The 19,092-nt window shown below is 48.8% G+C and overlaps 1 protein-coding gene across 6 annotated transcripts in view; it reads left to right on the top strand.

Annotated features, from left to right (window-relative positions):
* The window catches only part of WDR27 (WD repeat domain 27), a 159,362-nt gene that overhangs the window by 85,264 nt on the left and 55,006 nt on the right, over positions 1–19,092 (top strand). For 3 of the 6 annotated variants that reach the window (XM_043592787.1, XM_043592785.1, XM_043592789.1), the window contains one exon: positions 33–968. The exons of 2 other annotated variants lie outside the window; for them this stretch is intronic. In XM_043592787.1, coding sequence (XP_043448722.1) covers positions 33–179 — 147 coding nt within the window. In that variant the 3' untranslated portion in view covers positions 180–968. Of the gene's footprint in view, positions 1–32; positions 969–15,149; positions 15,327–15,435; positions 17,595–19,092 lie in introns of those variants that run through there. One more of the 6 variants, XR_006299114.1, reaches the window with a different exon arrangement.

Below are 19,092 nucleotides of genomic sequence, written 5' to 3'. Positions count from 1 at the left end.
GCAGGTGACACGGCAGTGTTCGTCATGTGCAGGGAGACAGACGTGGGGACCAGACCTTTGCTGGGGGAGAAAGGGAAGCGCAGGGCGTGTTCTTCCGCGTGGCAGCCTGTGTCATCCCGTTCGCCTGCTGGGAGCCGAGCTGCGGGGAACGCGGGCGGGCCGAGTCCCAGGGCAGGTGAGAAAACGGTTTTGGAATTTCTCATAAAAAGAATTGGGAGCAGGAGGAGGACCACAGCATTTAAAGAGATTGGCCTAACTAGGAGGAGACATGAAAACAAAATTACATCAGCTTCACGTCAATCACACGGAAAGAGTGTGTGGTCTTGTATTAAATTGTGGAGGGGTTTGTATGTGAAGACCGGTAACGCTTGGTAACGTGAGGTACGGGGATGTGGATTCAGAGAATCGCATCGGCGTGCGATTTCGTGGGTCCGGCTGGTGTGTGCGTGTGTGCGTGTGTGTGTGTGTGTGTGTGTGTGTGTGTGTGAACGAAGGTGGACCGCCCCCGCCCCCCCGCGGCACACTGCTGCCGTCAGGGGCACCCTAGACTCTCGGGCACGTCTGGCTCCTGGTGACACTGAATGTCGAGGACCGGATGCGCGAGGCCGGTCACGGCACTGACCACAGAGCCCCCACCCCTGCCGCTGAGGTCCTCGCGCGCCTCGTCCCAGCGGTAACCCTGATGCGGCCGGCGGCCCCCTGCTGCAGGCGCTCCGGTTGGAACGTTTTCTGCTCGTGTGGTCCCGATTCGCCCACCCCCTACGTAATCAGGCCACGCTGCAGATACCGTGGGTCCTGGCCTTTCTGGTGGGTAATCCGTGCCGTCATTACCCATTCTGAATCTCTCCGGCGTGTTTTTCGAAGTCGTTCCATTCCTTTCTGAATCCTTTGACGTTGCGCTGGTGAGACGGCCGGGCGGCCGGGAGGGAAGAGAGCAGAAGATAGAAGCAGGGTTAGAGGCGCGCGGGGCGGGGCGGGCTGGCGTGGGCACCTGTCCACGGGGGGATGCCGGCTGCTTCGAGAATTCGGTATTGGCCTGGAAATGCCTTTTGGCACAAGTGAGTGAGGAGCTGCTCCGAGTACCTGCAGAGTTTCGGTTGGACGACGTTGCGTGGGGCTGTATCGTCGCGGGGATGGTTCCGGTGCGCAGAAGAGGCAGATGTGACCTAGGAGAACGGGATTGCAAAATGCTCCCCGCTGTTCGCGTCCTTACCGGTCCGAATACGAGCACTTTCATTACCTTTGTTAAGTTCGTTACGAAGACACAGTAGCTCATCATTTTAACTCGCCTTCCTTTGGACACTGTGAGGGTTGTGCGTTGTTCCATATGCTGTTAATGAGTTGAGGGTTTTCTTTCATTTCTAAGTGGCTTGTTTATATCCTTCATGACTTGATCTGTGGGCCCAACGTTTTGCTTCTTGACTGATCCAGCTTTTAATTTAAAATTGACATATTGCCCTCTGTATTTACAGTGTGTTTTGTAGATTCGGTTTTGCTTTTTACTTTGTTGTTTTCTCTTTCAGGTACGGAACCTGGATTTGTTCTAATTATTCTAGGCCAGAAAATTTTTTCTCTTCAAAGATTTATCTTTCTGATGGAATTACAGTAGGATCTTTAACTTATTATTGTAAGATTTAAGTTCCTGCCTGACTGTGCCAATATCTGGGTCATTTCTGAGTCTAGTTCTGTTGGTCGCTGTGTCTCCTGACAGTTGGTTTGCTTACCTTTCTTTCTGATGTGTTGTCATTTTTTAAGGAATTCTGACTGTTGACTGTGGAAGGACGCCCGGATGAGCAGGTCTCTTTTTCTGCCAGGCTGTTAGTTTGGTAGCGTTAGGAGCTGAGCAAGTGCCATTCGCTTTCATTATTAAAACTACGAGTATAGTGAGGTCAGTAGAATTAATCAGTGTGGATCATTACACAAATAAAAGTACACAGAAAATACTGTTACTTTTAGGAACTTTAAAATACCTGGTATTCTTCCCAAGTCACCTTTTGTCAAACCTTTCAGAAAATTTTATTTCCTAAGCATATGAGGAAGAAATTTAAATCTGCATGTTTCAAATAGGTCACCTAACTTTAAGTTCTGCTGAGGAAAAATAACCTAAGTGTATCTGGGAAGGGGTTATTTTCCGTGGTTTTTAAATTGACTAAAAGTTTGCGATTGTTTTATCAGTTTGGATTCGTAAGTTCAGAAGTAAGATTACGCTACATCCCTGTAAATCCCCAACCGCGAATAACCTGCCCCTGCGGCTGGCGTGAAGTGACCTTTGCTGAGGGAGGTGAGGGGCGAGCCGTGGGGACCCTGCTCCTGGTGAAAGCATTCTATCTCATGAAGAGCGGTTTCCCAACTTTTTTTTTTGTGAACAGCATAGTTTTAATGACTTTAATGTAAATCTATTTCTACTGGCCTCTGCACATAAATTTACAATACTTGTATCTCGGTGGACAAAGATGTTACTGGAAAGACACATCGGATACAGTGCCATTTCAGGGCCTTGAGCACAGCTGCTCACGTATGTTGCCACGGCGATGTTTACGGTCACTTCCATCTAAAAGAAGGGAGACGTTACTTGGAAGACGTTACTTTTTATACACGGCGTTGTTTCAGTGAGTTAAGCGTTGGCTGATCCCGTATGTGTCTGCACATAACTTTAACACTTGTGTCTTTTTTGTTGATTTCATAACTTTAAAATGAACAAAAGGGATTAGTTGAGAATGAGTCAAAATGCGTTCCATAAGGACAATTTTAAGATTTACTAAACGTATTTCTGGACAAGGAAGTAACAAATATGCACCATGGGCCTTCTTGTATCCTCACTCAAGACACCACAAAGTGGTTGAGAGGTCGCACTGTCTCTGACCTATGCTTTCTCTCTGCATGTGAAGTGGTCTAGAGCCCTCATCTGGGGTGAAATCTCTGCTCTCCTCTTCCGTTTTAGTTCCTGTGTTTGCCCTTGTTCAGTTTTTGACTATCCGGTCAGACTCCTGGCGAAGGCTTTGCTCCTCCCCAGATTCTCTATGAATGCTGCCTATGGCTTCTTTGTGGTCTTGACTTTGATCACGAAGCCAGAAGGAACCTCAAGAGATACACTGGATCCATGCGGGTGCGTCATGGCCCCAACAGACTGGAAAAGTGGATGCGGAGGAAATAGCACTTAATCAGGTGGTGGAGCTGAAGGAGACCACAAGCAATCAGGTGTGAGCGAAAGATACCCAACGGGATGACATCACACGTTTTCTCAGAGACCTGGGAAGACGGTGACCTGTCCGCGGAGGGCTGAGTGCAAGCAAAATCCAACCGAGATGAGGAAGAAATGAGCTGCTGGCAAACGAGGCAGAAGAAGTAGGAAAAGATATTATTACCTGGACCTCAGAGTCACAAACCCCTGTCAAAGGGACTCCCGGCTCCCCTGGACCGGTAACCCCACTGGTGTCTCCAGTGGTTGGAATTCGTATGGAGATGAGGTGTTTCAAGCTCACGGCCTTAATAGTTTCCCATGAACTTAGGAATATCTGAGAATAATTAATATTTTAGGTGTTTGTAGTGTTTTAAGGATTTTGATATATTAAAATATCTGATTCCAATTTGAAATATGAATCGATTTAGATTCGTAACTTTTTAGTGAAGAAAAATGAGAAAATGTTTCTCTTTGTCAGCAGCATTTGAACTTTTTATTTATTACTTCTTTGTTTTTTAAAGTTCATTTATTTTATTTTGAGAGAGAGAGAGAGAAAGAGCACAAGAGGGGGAGGGGCAGAGAGGGAGGGAGACGGAATCCCAAGCGGGCTCCGTGTGGTCAGCACAGAGCCTGATGCGGGGCTTGATCTCGTGAACCGTGAGATCATGATCTGAGCTGAAATCAAGAGTTGGATGCTTAACTGACAGCCACCCAGCCTGGTGTCCTGATGATTCTAAACCATGAGGCTGAGCAGGGGTGGGGGGATCTCCTCCCACTGCTCCGCCCCTGCGTGCGGCCCAGCTCCAAGGGGAGCTCGTGAGGACCCAGACTCGCTTCTCAATCTGACTGCTTTAGTCGGTGGTTATTGGGAAATGGGTCTCAGCCCCACTCAGGGCTCCTCCCACGGTTCTGGTTCAACCCGGAAAACTCCATAAGGAGACACATTTAGAGAGAACCCGAGGACATCTCCGGTGATGGTTAATTGAATGGCACACACTTGTGCAGCTGTTCCTGCAGGCACAGACATGGGTGGTGGTGTTACCAAATTCAGCTCCCGTACGTTCTGAATTCTCCAAATGGAAACCCAACTGTCCTTTTTAGAAACCGTTTCTCCAATTTGGCTTCTTATATAGGACTTTATAGAGAGGAAAGATAAGTGAGGAAGGTTTTAGGGTCAGGACCAGATGGTACACCTAAAATAGTGACGTTCACCAACTTGCTTATGTGGGAGGAATCTGCTTATTAGGTTGATCTGATAGTCACAGTGAAAGTGAGCGGTTGGTTATTATTGTCTCTGCTTCCCGTGGGGGAAAGTCCGCTCGGAGACATTGCCCGGGGTGTGCACTGCAACACCTTGTGCTAAGTTACGTGCCACGTCTAGTAGAAGTCGGGGCCGGGCGCTGGACTCCAGGGATCATGCTGTTTTCTTGACTCACGTTTATCTGAGCAGAGGCTCGAGGCTGAGACGCACAGGTTCCTCTCGGCCTCGCGGTCGGTGCGGTGGCTGATGGAGGAGTGCTACCGCCGCCTGCCGTCCGCTCACCGCCAGATGCTCAGGAACCTCCCTTTTCCCCGCAGACCTGACCCGTTACCAGCACTCAGCCACGGGAGGGACGGTCTCTTCCATTTTGCTTTCAAGATGCTTTTGCGGATTGACACGAAGAGGTCTAATTTCGATTTAACTTGAGAGAATATTGAATTTCAGGTGAGTTCAATAATCAGAAAGCCTGGGTTTTTTGCGCAGTTTAGAAATGCTCGTTTTTCCTATTGGTTTTGATGTGGAGAAGAATGAGAACCTGGGTGCCGAGTTATTCCTTCCCGTGGCCTTTAAGGAAAGTCTGCAGTGGTAGGAGGTTTGCTGTGACCAACGGAAGTGACAAGTTTAACTTAATCTTTCTCACAGGACGTGTCCTAGGCCTGCCTGTACCTCACAGGTGACAGTGGAGGGTGGGGTGCCATGTGCTCCCCTCCAGCCCCACTCTGGGCACACCCCCACACCCCCATTTAGCTCAGTACATTTTCCAGCTTCTCCTTTGACTTCCTTGCTGGTCTGCGGGTTCTCTGCGTGTGCTTCTCTGTTTCTAGGTATGTGGGGACTTGCCCCCCATCTTTCTTTATTGGTTTCCACTTTAACAACATGTGGTCAGAGAACATACGTGGTGTGGCCTGAAGCCACCGAACTTGGTTTCGCGGTCTATGTCTGCTGTTGGGGGAAGATTGTGCTGCGGACATCCGCCTGGCCAGGGGACTGCCATGTGTGTGTCTCACGTCCTGTGTCCTTGCCGACTGTGTCTTCATCAGCTGGTAAGACTGGTGTGCATGCCTCTGTCTAGAACTTCTTACTCCCTCTGATGCCCACAGATGTTGTTTAGGGTGTTTTGAAGCTCTTTTGTTAGGTTAGGATTATTGTTCTCTTGGTGAACGGACCCCTTCACTCTCAGGAAATGGTCTCTTTCTTTACTTGCTTTGAAATACACTTTGGGGTGAAGATAGCCACTCCAGCTCTCTTTTGATTAGTGTTAGGATAGTATTTTCTCTATTCTTTTTTTCTAACCTGTGTGGGTCTCTTATTTGAAGTGCAATTTTTTCTTTTTTTTTTTTTTATAATTTATTTTTTAATTTACATCCACGTTAGTTAGTTAGTTGTTAGTTAGCAACAATGATTTCAGGAGTAGATTCCTTAATGCCCCTTACCCATTTAGCCCATCCCCCCTCCCACAATCCCTCTGGCACCCTCTGTTCTCTATATTTAAGAGCTCTCTTATGTTTTGTCCCCCTCCCTGTTTTTATATTATTTTTGCTTCCCTTCCCTTATGTTCATCTATTTTGTATCTTAAAGTCCTCATATGAGTGAAGTCATATGATATTTGTCTCTCTCTTACTAATTTCACTTAGCACAATACCCTCCAGTTCCATCCATGTAGCTGCAAATGGCAACATTTCATTCTTTTTGATTGCCGAGTAATACTCCACTGTATACAGATACCACATCTTCTTTATCCATTCATCAGCCAATGGACATTTGGGTTCTTTCATACTTTGGCTATTGTCGATAGTGCTGCTATAAACATTGGGGTGCATGTGTCCCTTCGAGTCAGCACTCCTGTATCTTTTGGATAAATACTTAGTAGTGCAGTTGCTTGGTCATAGCATAGTTCTATTTTTAATTTTTTGAGGACCCTCCACACTGTTTTCCAGAGTGGCTGTACCAGCTTGCATTGCCACCAACAATGCAAAAGAGAACCTCTTTCTCCGCGTCCTCGCCAACATCTGTTGTTGCCTAAATTGTTGTTAGCCATTCTGACAGGTGTGAGGTGGTATCTCATTGTGGGTTTGATTTATATTTCCCTGATGATGAGTGATGTTGAGTGTTTTTTCATGTGTCGTTTGGCCATTTAGATGTCTTCTTTGGAGAAGTGTCTATTCATGTCTGTTGCCCATTTCTTCACTGGATTATTTGTTTTTTGGGTGTTGAGTTTGGTTAAGTTCTCTATAGATTTTGGGTACTAACCCTTTATCTGATATGTTGTTGGCAAATATCTTCTCCCATTCCATCGGTTGCCTTTTAGTTTTGTTGATTGTTCCCTTCAGCGTGCAGAAGCTTTTTATCTTGATGAGGTCCCAATAGTTCATGTTTGCTTTTGTTTCCCTTGCCTCCAGACATGTGTTGAGTAAGAAGTTGCTATGGCCAGGAGAAAGAGGTTTTTGCCTGCTTTCTCCTTGAGGATTTTGATGGCTTCCTGTCTTACATTTACGTCTTTCATCCATTTTGAGTTTATTTTTGTGTCTGGTGTAAGAAGATGGTCAGGTTCATTTTTCTGCTTGTTTCTGTCCAGTTTTCCCAGCACCATTTGCTGAAGAGACTGTCTTTATTCCATTGGATATTCTTTCCTGCTTTGTCGAAGATTAGTTAGCCGTACGTGTGTGGGTCCATTTCTGGGCTCCCTATTCTGTTCCATTGATCTGAGTGTCTGTTCTTGGGCTAGTACCATACTGTCTTGATGATTACAGCTTTGTAATACAGCTTGGAGTCCAGGATTGTGATGCCTCCAGCTTTGGTTTTCTTTTTCAAGATTGCTTTGGCTATTTGGGGTCTTTTCTGGTTCCATAGACATTTTAGGATTGCTTGTTCTAGCTCTGCAAAGAATGCCGGTGTTATTTTGATAGGGATTGCTGAGGTGTATTTTTTATAGGTGGTATTTAGATTTGTTTTACTCTCTTAACCAATTTGACTCTCTCTGCCTTTTAATCAGTGTTTAGACTGGTCCATTTGATAAGATTATTGATAAGATCATGTTTAAGCCTCTCATCTTGCTTTACCTTTTTTATATTTGCCCATTTGATACTCAGTTTCTTTTCCCTGCCTCCTTTTGGTTCAGTTAGATACTTTTGTACAGCTACTTCTTCACTTTTTCTGGCTTTTGTAACTCCTTGTTTTGTTCATTTGAGATTGCTGTGCCACTTATGTACAGTAAAACTGTGGTTTGCGAGCTTAATTCGTTCCAGAAACATGCTTGTGATGCAAAGCAATTGCATATCAAAGCGAATTTCCCCATAAGAAATGATGGAAACTCAGATGATTTGTTCCACAACCCAAAAATATTTGGATAAAAATGATTATACTGTAATATAATACAAAAGAATAAGAAAATACAAAATACAAAGAAAAACGAATTAACCTGCACTTCCCTTTGAAAACCTGTGTGGCTGGCGCGAGGGAGACGAGAGAGGAGGGTTACTGTGTAGGACGACTCTCACTATCACTCACGGAATCACTGCCGTCTGTCGGCTCAACGGAATCTTTTTCTTTTCCCGCAACTTTAACAAGGAACCTACCGGGTGACGTTTGCTTTTGCCTCCTTTTGAGGATCTCGCAGAAATGTGACATTGCACCGTCGTTAAACAGATCGATCACTCTCACTGCTACAGCCGTATTCGTCTGGTGCTTTTCTACGATATTTTGCACCGTTTCCCACATTTGACACATCTCCCGAACCTCATTTGAAGTGAGGGATTCCCCCGCCCTTTTCTCCTCCTCCTCCTCTGCGGACGAGACGCAGACGTAGACGTCTTGTAAACTCTTGCAGTTTCGGCCACTCGCGTACCTCGTTCGTACTCCTCGGTGATTTCCGTCTCAACTTCCGCAGTAAGCATCTCCTTCCTGCCGCCTTTCTTTTCCACCTGTTTCCGCACGGGGGCCGCTGTATACACTCACACGGATGTTGACTCAGTACAGTATGAATAAAGTCTTGTCATCTACGGTATTTAATGTAAGCGGCAACGAGGCAGCAGAGGAAAGGGTCTGTGTCTGCGGGAAGCCTGACGCAGAATGAGGCAAAGTGCTCCGAAGCTCACTCTTGTCCGGAAAAGCAAAGGACTGTTCACAGGTGCCTCGAAGTGACAAAAAACACACTAGTGCCACTTGCGGGCACCTTCCCGCGTTCCGAAAAAGCACCGATTTCTGCCAGACCCGGTGGCCTGAGACCGAGCATCCGCGTGTGGGGGACGATCACCCACCGTCCCGCAGCGAGAGAAGAGACAGAAGCACCATCGTCTCAGCTGTGATCATGTGATGTTTGGCGTCAGGTACGACTCATATTGCAAGACATCACTCGTTTATCAGGTTAGATTCATCAGGAACGTTTGCGTGTCTTGTGGAACGCTCGTGGAAGTGTCACTCTCAAGCTGAGGTTTTAGCACGTATCTTTCATTGGGACCGTGGGCCTCCACTGTCACCTGCTGCCACCGCAGTGTGGGAACCTTATGACAGACAGTAAGCGTCTGTTTCTCCTGTCTAGGTCTTCATGCTATCCGTGTGGCACATTTTACTTTCCAACATCATAGACTCCACGTGTTACTATTAATTTTGTTTCCCCAGTTAGTTTATCTCCTGAAGAGATTTAAACGATAACAATGAATCCTGTATATTTGCCACGTGATTCCACAGGAAACGTTTTGAGCCTTGATTTTATCTGTAAAATTAGGTTGTTGAATTTTACGATCTCTGTGGTTGTCAGATCGCTGTCTTCTCCACTGAGAGGATTGGGACGATGTGGGGTCTGTGTGCGCGTGTGGTGGTTTTTGGATCTTGGTAGACGGGGTCTTTATTTTGTGTTGTATAAAGTGTGCGTTTGTGGAACATGCGCGCAGATGTGACACAGTACAGCGTGAAGCAGGCTTCGTGACCCTGTGTGCACCGGACGGGCGCCGGAGGGCCCAGGGTGCGCTGGCCAAGGCCGTGTGCGCAGCCAGGGGCCAGCCCGCCTTTTTCTGGATTCAAACCGGGTATCAAGTCCAGTTTTCCTTTTGTCTCTGAAGCCAGCACGCTTTGCCGCCAGGTTGCGCGCCAGCCTCCGTGCAGATGGCTGGAGTGGATTTTACTTAGAATTTTCCTTCTTGGCCACGCACCCAAGTCTAATTTCTACCAGGAGCCAAAAAAAAAAAAAAGGTTTGAGTTCAGTGTAAGCATTTACTTGTACTTGACAGGTATTTACTGTGTGACAGTCAGCATTCCACGTGCTTTATTTAATCACATCCTTAGGAAGCGGACACTTAATCATTCATGGAGCAGGCGGGTAAGGAAACTGCAGCACAAAGAAGCTGGCCTGCGTGAGCTCAGTGGTGAGCGGTAGGATTTGGGCTCCAACAAACGGACTTTAGCTCCTCGGTGCGCCCAGCACGGCGCCCCCACGGCACTGTGTGAGCACAGGCACGGGAGCCACGGTGCCACCAAGGGAGGGCCGGGAAGGGGCCCCGGAGGGAGGCGGGACCAGAGTGCGCGGGACCTTCGTGGGCAGAAGTGAGAGCGGAGCCTACGTCCTCCTCTGCAGGGAGGCCCCGGGCACGAGGAATGTTTTTCACCCTGGATTTGTGCACCAGAAGTGACTTCGAAATCAAGATTTCAAAACAGTTGCTTATTTTTATTCTATGGAAGGCAATATGTATTCTATTTTTATTAATGTGGGAATAACACTTTTTTTTTTGCCATTGAGTGCTTTCAGATTTGTTTTCATATACAACGTTCTAGTTCTGAAACATATATAATTCTCAGATGTTTCCTGACCATCTCATCAAGCCCACATCCTGAAAGCTAATTTCATTCCGAAGAACCTAACAGTCCAAGTACCTTCCTTTCGGAAAACGTTCTGCAGATTCTAGCAAAGTCAACAGCCAAGCCATAAATTTAAATGTGACACAGTCTAGAGGAATAGGAAGCCTGCTTTTGTCACATTGCTTATTTTCATATTCAAGTAATTTTCTAGAAAAGCCAAAATATTGTACCAGAAACCGATCCTTCGCGGCAATGCAGGCGTAACCTATGGGAGGAATAAATCAAGAAGAGGAAGCACAAATGTATATAAGGCGTTGGTTTCAAGTTCTGGTTGCTCCCCAGAGTTGTTGGGGGGAAGGGAAGGAGGCGGAGCCACAAGACGGTCGGCCTGTCAGGGCTCCCCCGGCACAGGGAGGGCGCCTTGGAGTCCGCGTGCGACACAAATGATGGGCAGCGCGCACCATCCGTGGCGGCATTGACTCCAGGACTTCCCTCTCGCCAGCAGTGGTCCGGAGGAACAGCCTGCGCGGCTGTAGATTTATGGCTCACATGCTCTGGACGAATACCGCATCTATTTCCACTTGTGCTGGGAAATTGTGGTAAGCAAAATGAGTTTACCTAAAGGTCTAGTAAGTGTTTCTGGAAATCAAGATGTTTTGGCCCCTGTCCTAGACCTTCTGTTTCCGCAGATGCGTGGAAGATGCTAGAAGTGTGAACTTCCACAAGATCATCTGAGGTTTGGAGTTTTGGGACAGGCGGGCCTCAGATCACACCGGGAGAGATTCTGCATTAAGTTACTGGGAGCTGGTGTCCTGGCCACCCTTCTGAGACCGCTCAGCCTGCAGACATTCGTCTCCTGGGTTGTAACCTCTGGCTTCCACCCATTTTCCCCAGAAAACCCACGTGTGTCGTTCAGTAGCAAGGATTCGGCTGGGACCCAAGGCTTATTTCTGAGTACAGCGGTGCACCTGCCTGCCTCCTGCCCAGCCAGGGACAGACAGCACCCGCGTCCCAGGGTGAACAGCAGTGAGAAAATACCAAATTCAGATGTGCTCAAAAATCGCTAGTTACCCTGCCTTAAACACGGGACTCTTCAGCGAGTCCTACTCATTTATAGGAGATGGTAAAGTCAAGAGGAAAGTTGAATTTCGAGCACTTTCCAATGAAATGAAGGTCACACTTGCTTGAACCCAGAATGTCTCAAATTATGTGGGGAATATAATGGCGTCATTTACACAACACCCTCTTACTTTTTACAGATTGTAAGAATATCTTGAAGTGAACAGGGTCTTACAGACATCAGGGCTCCTGGGAACAGTGAAAGAGGCATCTGTCAGATTTTACACGGTCAGTGCATATTCAAGTCTAAAATATCGTGCAGTATAGAAAATGGCAATGAAAACAGTCTCTGTTTTATTACTAATCCTCATCCTGACCATTTTTTTTAAGTATGTGAAGGGGAAGGCAAGATAGAGAAAGCAATTTTCTATACTTTGGTATTTTTTTATAAATAATTTTTTGTTGGGTGCCTGGGGGGCTCAGCCAGTTGAGCATCCGGCTTCGGCTCAGGTCATGATCTCAGGTTTGTGAGTTCGAGCCCCGTGTCTGGCTCTGTGCTGACAGCTGGAAGCCTGGAGCCTGCTTCAGATCCTGTGTCTCCCTCTCTCTGCCCCTCCCCCGCTTGCATTCTGTCTCTCTCAAAAATAAATATTTAAAAAAATTAAAAAAATAATTTATTCTCAGGTTAGCTAACATACGGTGTATACAGTGTAGTCTTGGCTTCGGGAGTAGATTCCCATGATTCATCACTTACATACAACACCCAGTGCTCATCCTGACAAGTGCCTTCCTCAATGTCCATCACCCATTTCCGTGCCACCCAACCCCTGCTCCCTTATCGACCCTCAGATTGTTCCCTTTCTTTAAGAGTCTCTTATGGTTTGCCTCCTTCTTTGTTTGTAACTATTTTTTCCCCTTCCCATCCCCCATGGTCTTCTGTTAAGTTTCTCAAATTCCACATATGAGTGAAAACATATGATATCTGTCTTTCTCTGACTGACTGATTTCACTCAGCCTAATACCCTCCAGTTCCATCCATGCTGCTGCAAATGGCCAGATTGCATTCTTTCTCATTGCCAAGTAGTATTCCATTGTATATATAAACCACATCTTCTTTATCCATGCATCCATCGATGGACATTTGGGCTCTTTCCATGCTTAGGCTATTGTTGAAAGTGCTGCTATAAACATTGGGGTGCATGTGCCCCTTTGAGACAGCACACCTGTATCGCTTGGGTGAATTCCTAGTAGCGCTGTTGCTGCGTCGTAGAGTAGATCTATTTTTAATTTTTGAGAAACCTCCGCACTGTTTCCCAGAGCGGCTGCACCAGTGTGCATTCCCACCAGCAGTGCTAGAGGGTTCCCGTTTCTCCACATCCTCGCCAGCATCTATAGCCCCCTGATTTGTTCACTTCAGCCACTCTGACCGGTGCGCGGTGGTATCTCAGTGTGGCTTTGAGTTGTATTTCCCTGATGAGGAGTGGCGTTGAGCATCTTTTCATGTGTCGGTTGGTCTTCTGGATGTCTTCTTTGGGAGACATTACTTTGATATTTTTAATCAAAACTAAAGTATTTTTTGAATAAGAATTAAAAAGGAAAGATTGAAGGTGAACGCAGTCAGTGTTGACGGTTTATCTACAATTGTGTTAAATAAGCATGTGCTCTGAGTCATGTTGGACGGCTGACTCTGTTCCTCCCACAGAGGTACTGTGGTCACACTCACTGAGACCCAGACTGCGGGTCTGTGAGTGTGGACAGGTGCACGCTTGTGTGACCCACGCTGCCTGCAGATGCAGGACTTCCCTTCACTGGGACCTTCCACATGCCTTTCCCAGTCAGTGCCTGCGTCCACACCCGTGAGCAAAGAGCGTCCCAGTGTCAGTCGTTTCCAGAACTCCATGGCCACGGGACCTTTGTCTGTGCCGTTACGTGTCGCAGCAGCCATTCCTTTATGTGATGGAGAGCTTTTCTGTTGTGTCAGCCAAGGAGCCTCTGGTGTATCAGTTTGGCGATCGTGAATAAAGCCACTTCTGGAAAGGTCTGTGTGGTGATGCGTTCTTGGTTCTCCTGAGCAAGCAGATGGGGGCAGGGCTGCTGGACCGGTGGGGGGATGGGGGGCGGGGGTGGGGCGGCCACGTGCTCAGCCTCAGTACCCGCTCGTGAGCTTTCCGGAGTGGGCGCCGTTCACATTCTCGCCTGCTCTGCGGCAGCCTTGTTTTGTGAGTCTATTTAATTTTAGCTATTGTGGTATTTTTTTTTAATTAAAATTTTTTGAAACGTTTATTTTCAAGAGACAGAGCACAAGCAGGTGAAGGGCAGAGAAAGAGAGAGAGAGAGAGGGAGAGGGAGACACAGAATCTGAGGCAGGCTCCAGGCTCCGAGCTGTCAGCACAGAGCCTGACGTGAGGCTCGAAGTCACGAGCCGTGAGATCATGACCTGAGCCGAAGTCGGACGCTTAACCGACTGAGCCACCCAGGCACCCCTATTGTGGCATTTTTATTGTGGTTTTAATTTGTATTTTTTTAATAATGAGTGATATTGAACACTACATCATGTGATCATGCCCTTATTTTTAATTGTTTGTTATTACTATTAACAAGTTGTAGAACTTTAAAAACAACGTATTCCAGATACTATCATAGATCAGGTGTACGTGTTGCAAATATTTCCCCAAGTCTGTGGCATGTCTATTTGTGTTATAATATCCTTTGATGACATAAATGCTGAATTTTTACGAAGTGTAACTTTTATTTTATGGTTGGTGCTTTCTGGCCTGTCTGAAAAATCTGGCCAACTCAAAGCCCGCAGCGATTGTCTGTGTGTTTTCTTCCGGGAAGTTTTTGTTTGTGTTTAGACCTCTGGCCCATTGTGTTTGCTCCCGTTTGCCCCCTAACGGTAGGCGGACCGTCGAACAACGCGGGATGGGCTGTGCGGCTCCACCTGGACGCGGTCCCCCGGAGCTAGAGCACAGCCCCGTGCTCATGCTGCCTCTTGGCCAGCCGACCTCACTGTGAATACTTAATATGCAACACACGTGGCACACAGAATGTGTGTTAACTGACTAGCGGTCAGGCTTCTGGTCCGTGGCGGGCTATTAGCGGTTATGTTTTCGAGGAGCCAAAATCACGTGTGGATTTTCGACAAGCAGGGGCCGGCGCCCCGAACCCCCACGCCGTTCACGGGTCCGCTGTATCAGCAAAGACGTACTGTGCTGAAGCACCATTCGTCTGTTCTCACGGTTTCTGTGGGTCAGGAGTCTGGGTGTGGCTCACCGGGTTCTCAGCTCAGGGTCTCCAGGCCGTGACCGAGGTGTTGCCCAGGGCCCTTGCTCAGCCAAGGGTCTCCTGGGACGGATCTCCTTCCGTGCTCGTCGCGTCGTTGGCAGGTTGGCCTCCGTGTGGTTGTAGGACCGAGAGCCTCAGCTTCTTGCTGGCTACAGACCGGAAGTGGCCATCGGCCGTTAACGGGCCCCTGTTGGCGACCCTTCCTCACGGCTCCCCCCTCGACGGTGCCGCAGTCTCGGGTGTAACTGTGCACAGGCTCCGTGCACAGGGCCCCCCACCCTCGGGGAGGGGTCACGTGGGGCAAGAACACCACGTGTCTGGCCTGCACAGCCACCACGCATTGACGTAGTTTGGGGCACGGAGGAAAGTCTAGTCAAGGTTCTTTTTTTCCCGTGAATATCTGTTTGCTCCAGTAATACGTGCTAAAAATACTTTTTCCACTGAATTTCGTTAGTGCCTTTGTTGAAAATCAGTTGACTCTCAGAGTGTGGGTGAAGTCTCCTGTTGAATACTTAATCTTTTACAATTTGAAGAGATGGTTTAGCTTCATTAACTGGGTTTATTCTCCCGAAGGTATGCGTGTCACTGTAATCGTCTGGTGAGGAACATTATTCTCTCTCCAAGCACCACCCCCGAAGTGTTTTACAGTCTTCCTGTGATCCCATTGTGAAATTGAAGGCTCATTGATTTGTTCTGGAAAATCACCCTGTCTAATCACCGGATTATATTGGAATCAACCTCACGCATCTAGTATGGTCACAGTTTTCTTCTTCTGCGTTACAGTTTATATTTTTCCTCTACGTTTCTAGGTTTTAGGAAAATGTAAGTGATAATTGTTTTCCTCCTCCCCACTGCCCAGTGGATTTGGTCCAAACGCCTCAGCTCGGCCAGTCAGGTCCATCCGGCTTCGCCGAGCCTGCTCCCACCCCGCCATCCAGGCCTGTGCCCCGGGGCTCCGTGCCCAGCCCGGCGGGGTCCCCGCTCTTCTGTGGACACCATCTCCGGAATGCGTTCTCACCGCCGCTGTCGGCCTTCGGACCCCGTTCAAATGCCGTCCCCTGTGACTTTCCGTGAAGTCGAGCTGGTGTCTGACCCTCAGGTGTGAACCTCCAGCTACGGACCTGTGTGCAGCGTGCAGGGCACTGTGCCCTCAGCCTTCCGGTTCAGATGTCGGCTTCTCCACTAGAATTTGAGTCCCTCAGGGAGGGTGGCGTCGTCTTCAGTCTGATTGCCGGAACAGAACAGACGGATGCTCGCTGAATTCGGGTAAAGTAAGTCCATCTGTGTTCTGGTGTCTCATGGCAGCACAGTTATTTCTAACATCTTTACTCATTTCCATGTTGCCTAGAAATTACAGTATTGTTCATCTGAGGGCGTTTATCTCATGGATGCAAAAACGCACATCACACAGAATTCTAGAAAATTACCTCTGAAAGCAGTCTGCTTTGCAAGCCTTCAAAATAGTAAATCATTAGAAACACAGAGTGTTTTATGTTTAAGACTTAGGCTATAATACAACCTGGGAGGGTTTCGTCACGTACCCACTTGGGAAGTATGACTGACCCTCCTTCGCGACTCTGCGTCACATCTGCTGACCAGAGCAGAGGCTGGCCGTGTGGCCACCACCGTGGCGGAAACAGGGACCGGTGACAAAGGAGCTGTGCACGAACGGCATTCGTTTTGCGGCTCCAAGAACTTGAGCTGTGGGATCCTCTGACATTGACGTTTTCCAAGGATCCACGCTGCTCCGATACTTCCCGTTGGTTGTACCCCCACTGCATCCCACACTGTTTTCGTGTTTAAAATGGCACGTTCCCAGTAACGATTTGAACCAAGATGCTTGAGCCGCAAGTAGGGCCGTCAAGGAAAGCACGTTGCCGGCAGGTCACGCCTCTTTTTCGCATTTCCTTGGTCAGAGGAATTGCTGGTGTTCGCGGCACACCTCTTGTCCTCGCACAGACCGTCAGGTTTCCTTGAGCCTCACACGTCCACGTCCGTCTGCCCGTCTGTCCTGCCGAGCCGCGAAGCTCTTCCAGACCTTGGGGTTGAAGCCGTAAGCCTCAGATGCGTGGACTTCGCTGTCCAGCTTCCGTGGTCACCTCAAGTGGGAAGAGCGTTCCTCTCGGCGACGGCTTCCCCCTCAGATAATCACGGCCCGTTTGTTCCTCTCTTTGTTGATGTTCAGTCTGAGCTGATCTAGAACGGCAGCGTCTTGGAAGGGACGTGAGGGGCTGGTTTTTCTGTTCCTGGACCCGAAGTGTGGCGTGGCTCGTGGCACTTTCCTGCTGTGTGTCCCCTAACCCGCCCCTGTGCTTGCGACCCAGGCACCCCTCCCAGCTCTGTCCCACGTGGCTTCCGGGTTTGCCGGAAGACGAGATGCCAGGACCGCGTGCCTCCGGGGCCCACAGGCTGCCACACCGGCCATGGGGAGCCGTGATGCCAGTGCAGATGCTGAAGCTCCAGTTGTGGCCGTGGCTACGGAGAGCTCAGTATGGACAGAGGCTCGGATCCTCAGTGTCTCAGGAGCCTGACTGCCTTCGGTTCAAGCGGGCAAACCATTCAGCCGGAGGAGCGCCAGTTACCTGCCATCCAAGATATTTGTGTGTTGAATATTGGCGATTCTTTACCACAAGTGGGAGCACAGTAAAGTCTAAAGAACTTAAAATTCTACTCAAGTAGAACAACGGGGGAACTTGAGGCGCTCCGCGATATCTGTCACCACACAATCTCCGCCTGCCAGTTGTTTTAAAACGTGCTCAGACGACGCGGGTGTGCTTCCTTGGAGTTTCCAGGACGAGCACGTCAGACACAGAAGGGGGCCGTGTGCACGCTCAGTGATGGTTAGTCACGCGCGTTCATTCGGCAGTGTCTTTGCACAGACGCACATCCGCGTGGAGGAGCTGGCAGGCTGTTGGCATTGAATCTGTGAAATGGTGAAGCTCTAAAGAGTCCATGGTGCTTTAAGTTTAAATCCATTTTCACATTCAGAAAACGAAATAAACGCAGGATAAATTATAGAAAATTAAAGCAGAATCACAAAGTAATTTCATTAAAACATAAGAATTGGAGACATCTGGACAAGCTATGCAGAGTGCTCCCCAACTCTCCTCTCTCCCAACGCCTGAGCACAGAGTCACAGAGTTGTTACTGGGGCTGCGGTGAGTATTCAGACCAGCAAGGCTGTCTGCCCCCAGGACTCAGACACCGTTAGATCTCGTCAGAGGGGGTCTTCTAGTCAGCTCTTGTCCATATGCCTTAGTATCACTGTTAAGGAAAGAGCCATGAAATGAAAAATAAAGTCCCTCCTCCCAATGGAAGGAAAGAAAGAAAAGGAAGGAAGTAGGGAGGAAGGAGGGAAGGGAGAGAGGGAAGGAAGGAGGGAGGGGGGAGGGAGGAAGGAGGGAGAAAGGGAAGGAAGGAGGGAGGGAGGAAGGAAGGGAGAGAAAGGGAAGGAAGGAGGGAGGGAAGGAAGGTGGGAGGGAGGGAGGAAATGAGGGAGGGAAGGAAGGTAAGGAAGGAAGGTAGGAGGGAAGGAGGGAGAAAGGGAAGAAAGGGAGGGAGAAAGGGAAGGAAGGAGGGAGGGAGGAAGGAAGGAGGGAGAAAGGGAAGGAGGGAGGGAGGGAAGGAAGGAAGGAAGAAAAAAGGAGGAAAAAAATGCCTTTTTTTTCTAAAACCGGGATGGGAAAAGTGAACAAAAGCGGGGCCTCTGCATTTAGATGTCACTTCAACCAGGGGACACTTCTGGCCTCTGTTCACGTGTTACCAGAGGGAATCACGTTTGCCAGGTGCATTCTTCTCTGGCCACTCGGACGCTGACTGGAGCCTGTGTCCACAGGTCACTAGGGGTGGTTCACGCCGCAGTGGGAGGGGGGTGTCGAGGACACGTCCTCCGTGGCACGCACCCCGTCACGCTCTGGGTGCTTCTGTGGCCCTGTGGGGCTTCCACTGCCTGCTGCGCTCTTGCCAACCCACCGTTTGGGTTGAGGCAACCCCAGAGCAGGGAGATGTGCAGACCTAGAGCGGCTACCCCGCAGAGGCAGCGGGTCCACACGAAGGCGGGACCGTTGCCGGAAACGTCACTCGTGGTTGCGGCCAGATGCTCGTCTGCAAGTGATCGTTCACGTTCAAGAGTCTCTCTTCATTTTCTTCTCGAGGATTGCTCTGAAATTAACTCCCGGTGCACAGACTGGACTTGTGGAACGAGGCAGCTGTAAGCTGAAGCTCAGACTGGGCTCGCCGTCCTGTGACGGGTCCCCCGTGGGACCCGCCTGAGGTCAGTGCACTGAGGTCATCAGGCCGCCTCAGTCCTGGGCGCCATTTTGGATCATGGTGCACTGGAGGTGCTTTCTTGCGGTTTTTAAGCAGTCACCACGACAGCAGTGTTTATTCCTGACCGAAACATAGGCTTCTGCTTGCCTCTGGAGCTCAGGTCTCCACTGAGGTGACAGGTTGAGTTTGCAAAACTGCCTCGTAGGCTGGAAATGGCGCTCGGATTATACCTGGAAAGGTGGTCCTT

Source organism: Prionailurus bengalensis, chromosome B2 (assembly GCF_016509475.1).
Source record: "Prionailurus bengalensis isolate Pbe53 chromosome B2, Fcat_Pben_1.1_paternal_pri, whole genome shotgun sequence".
Classification (NCBI taxonomy): domain Eukaryota; kingdom Metazoa; phylum Chordata; class Mammalia; order Carnivora; family Felidae; genus Prionailurus; species Prionailurus bengalensis.
Note: the sequence above shows the minus strand (reverse complement) of the source record. Positions and strands in the feature narration are given on the sequence as shown.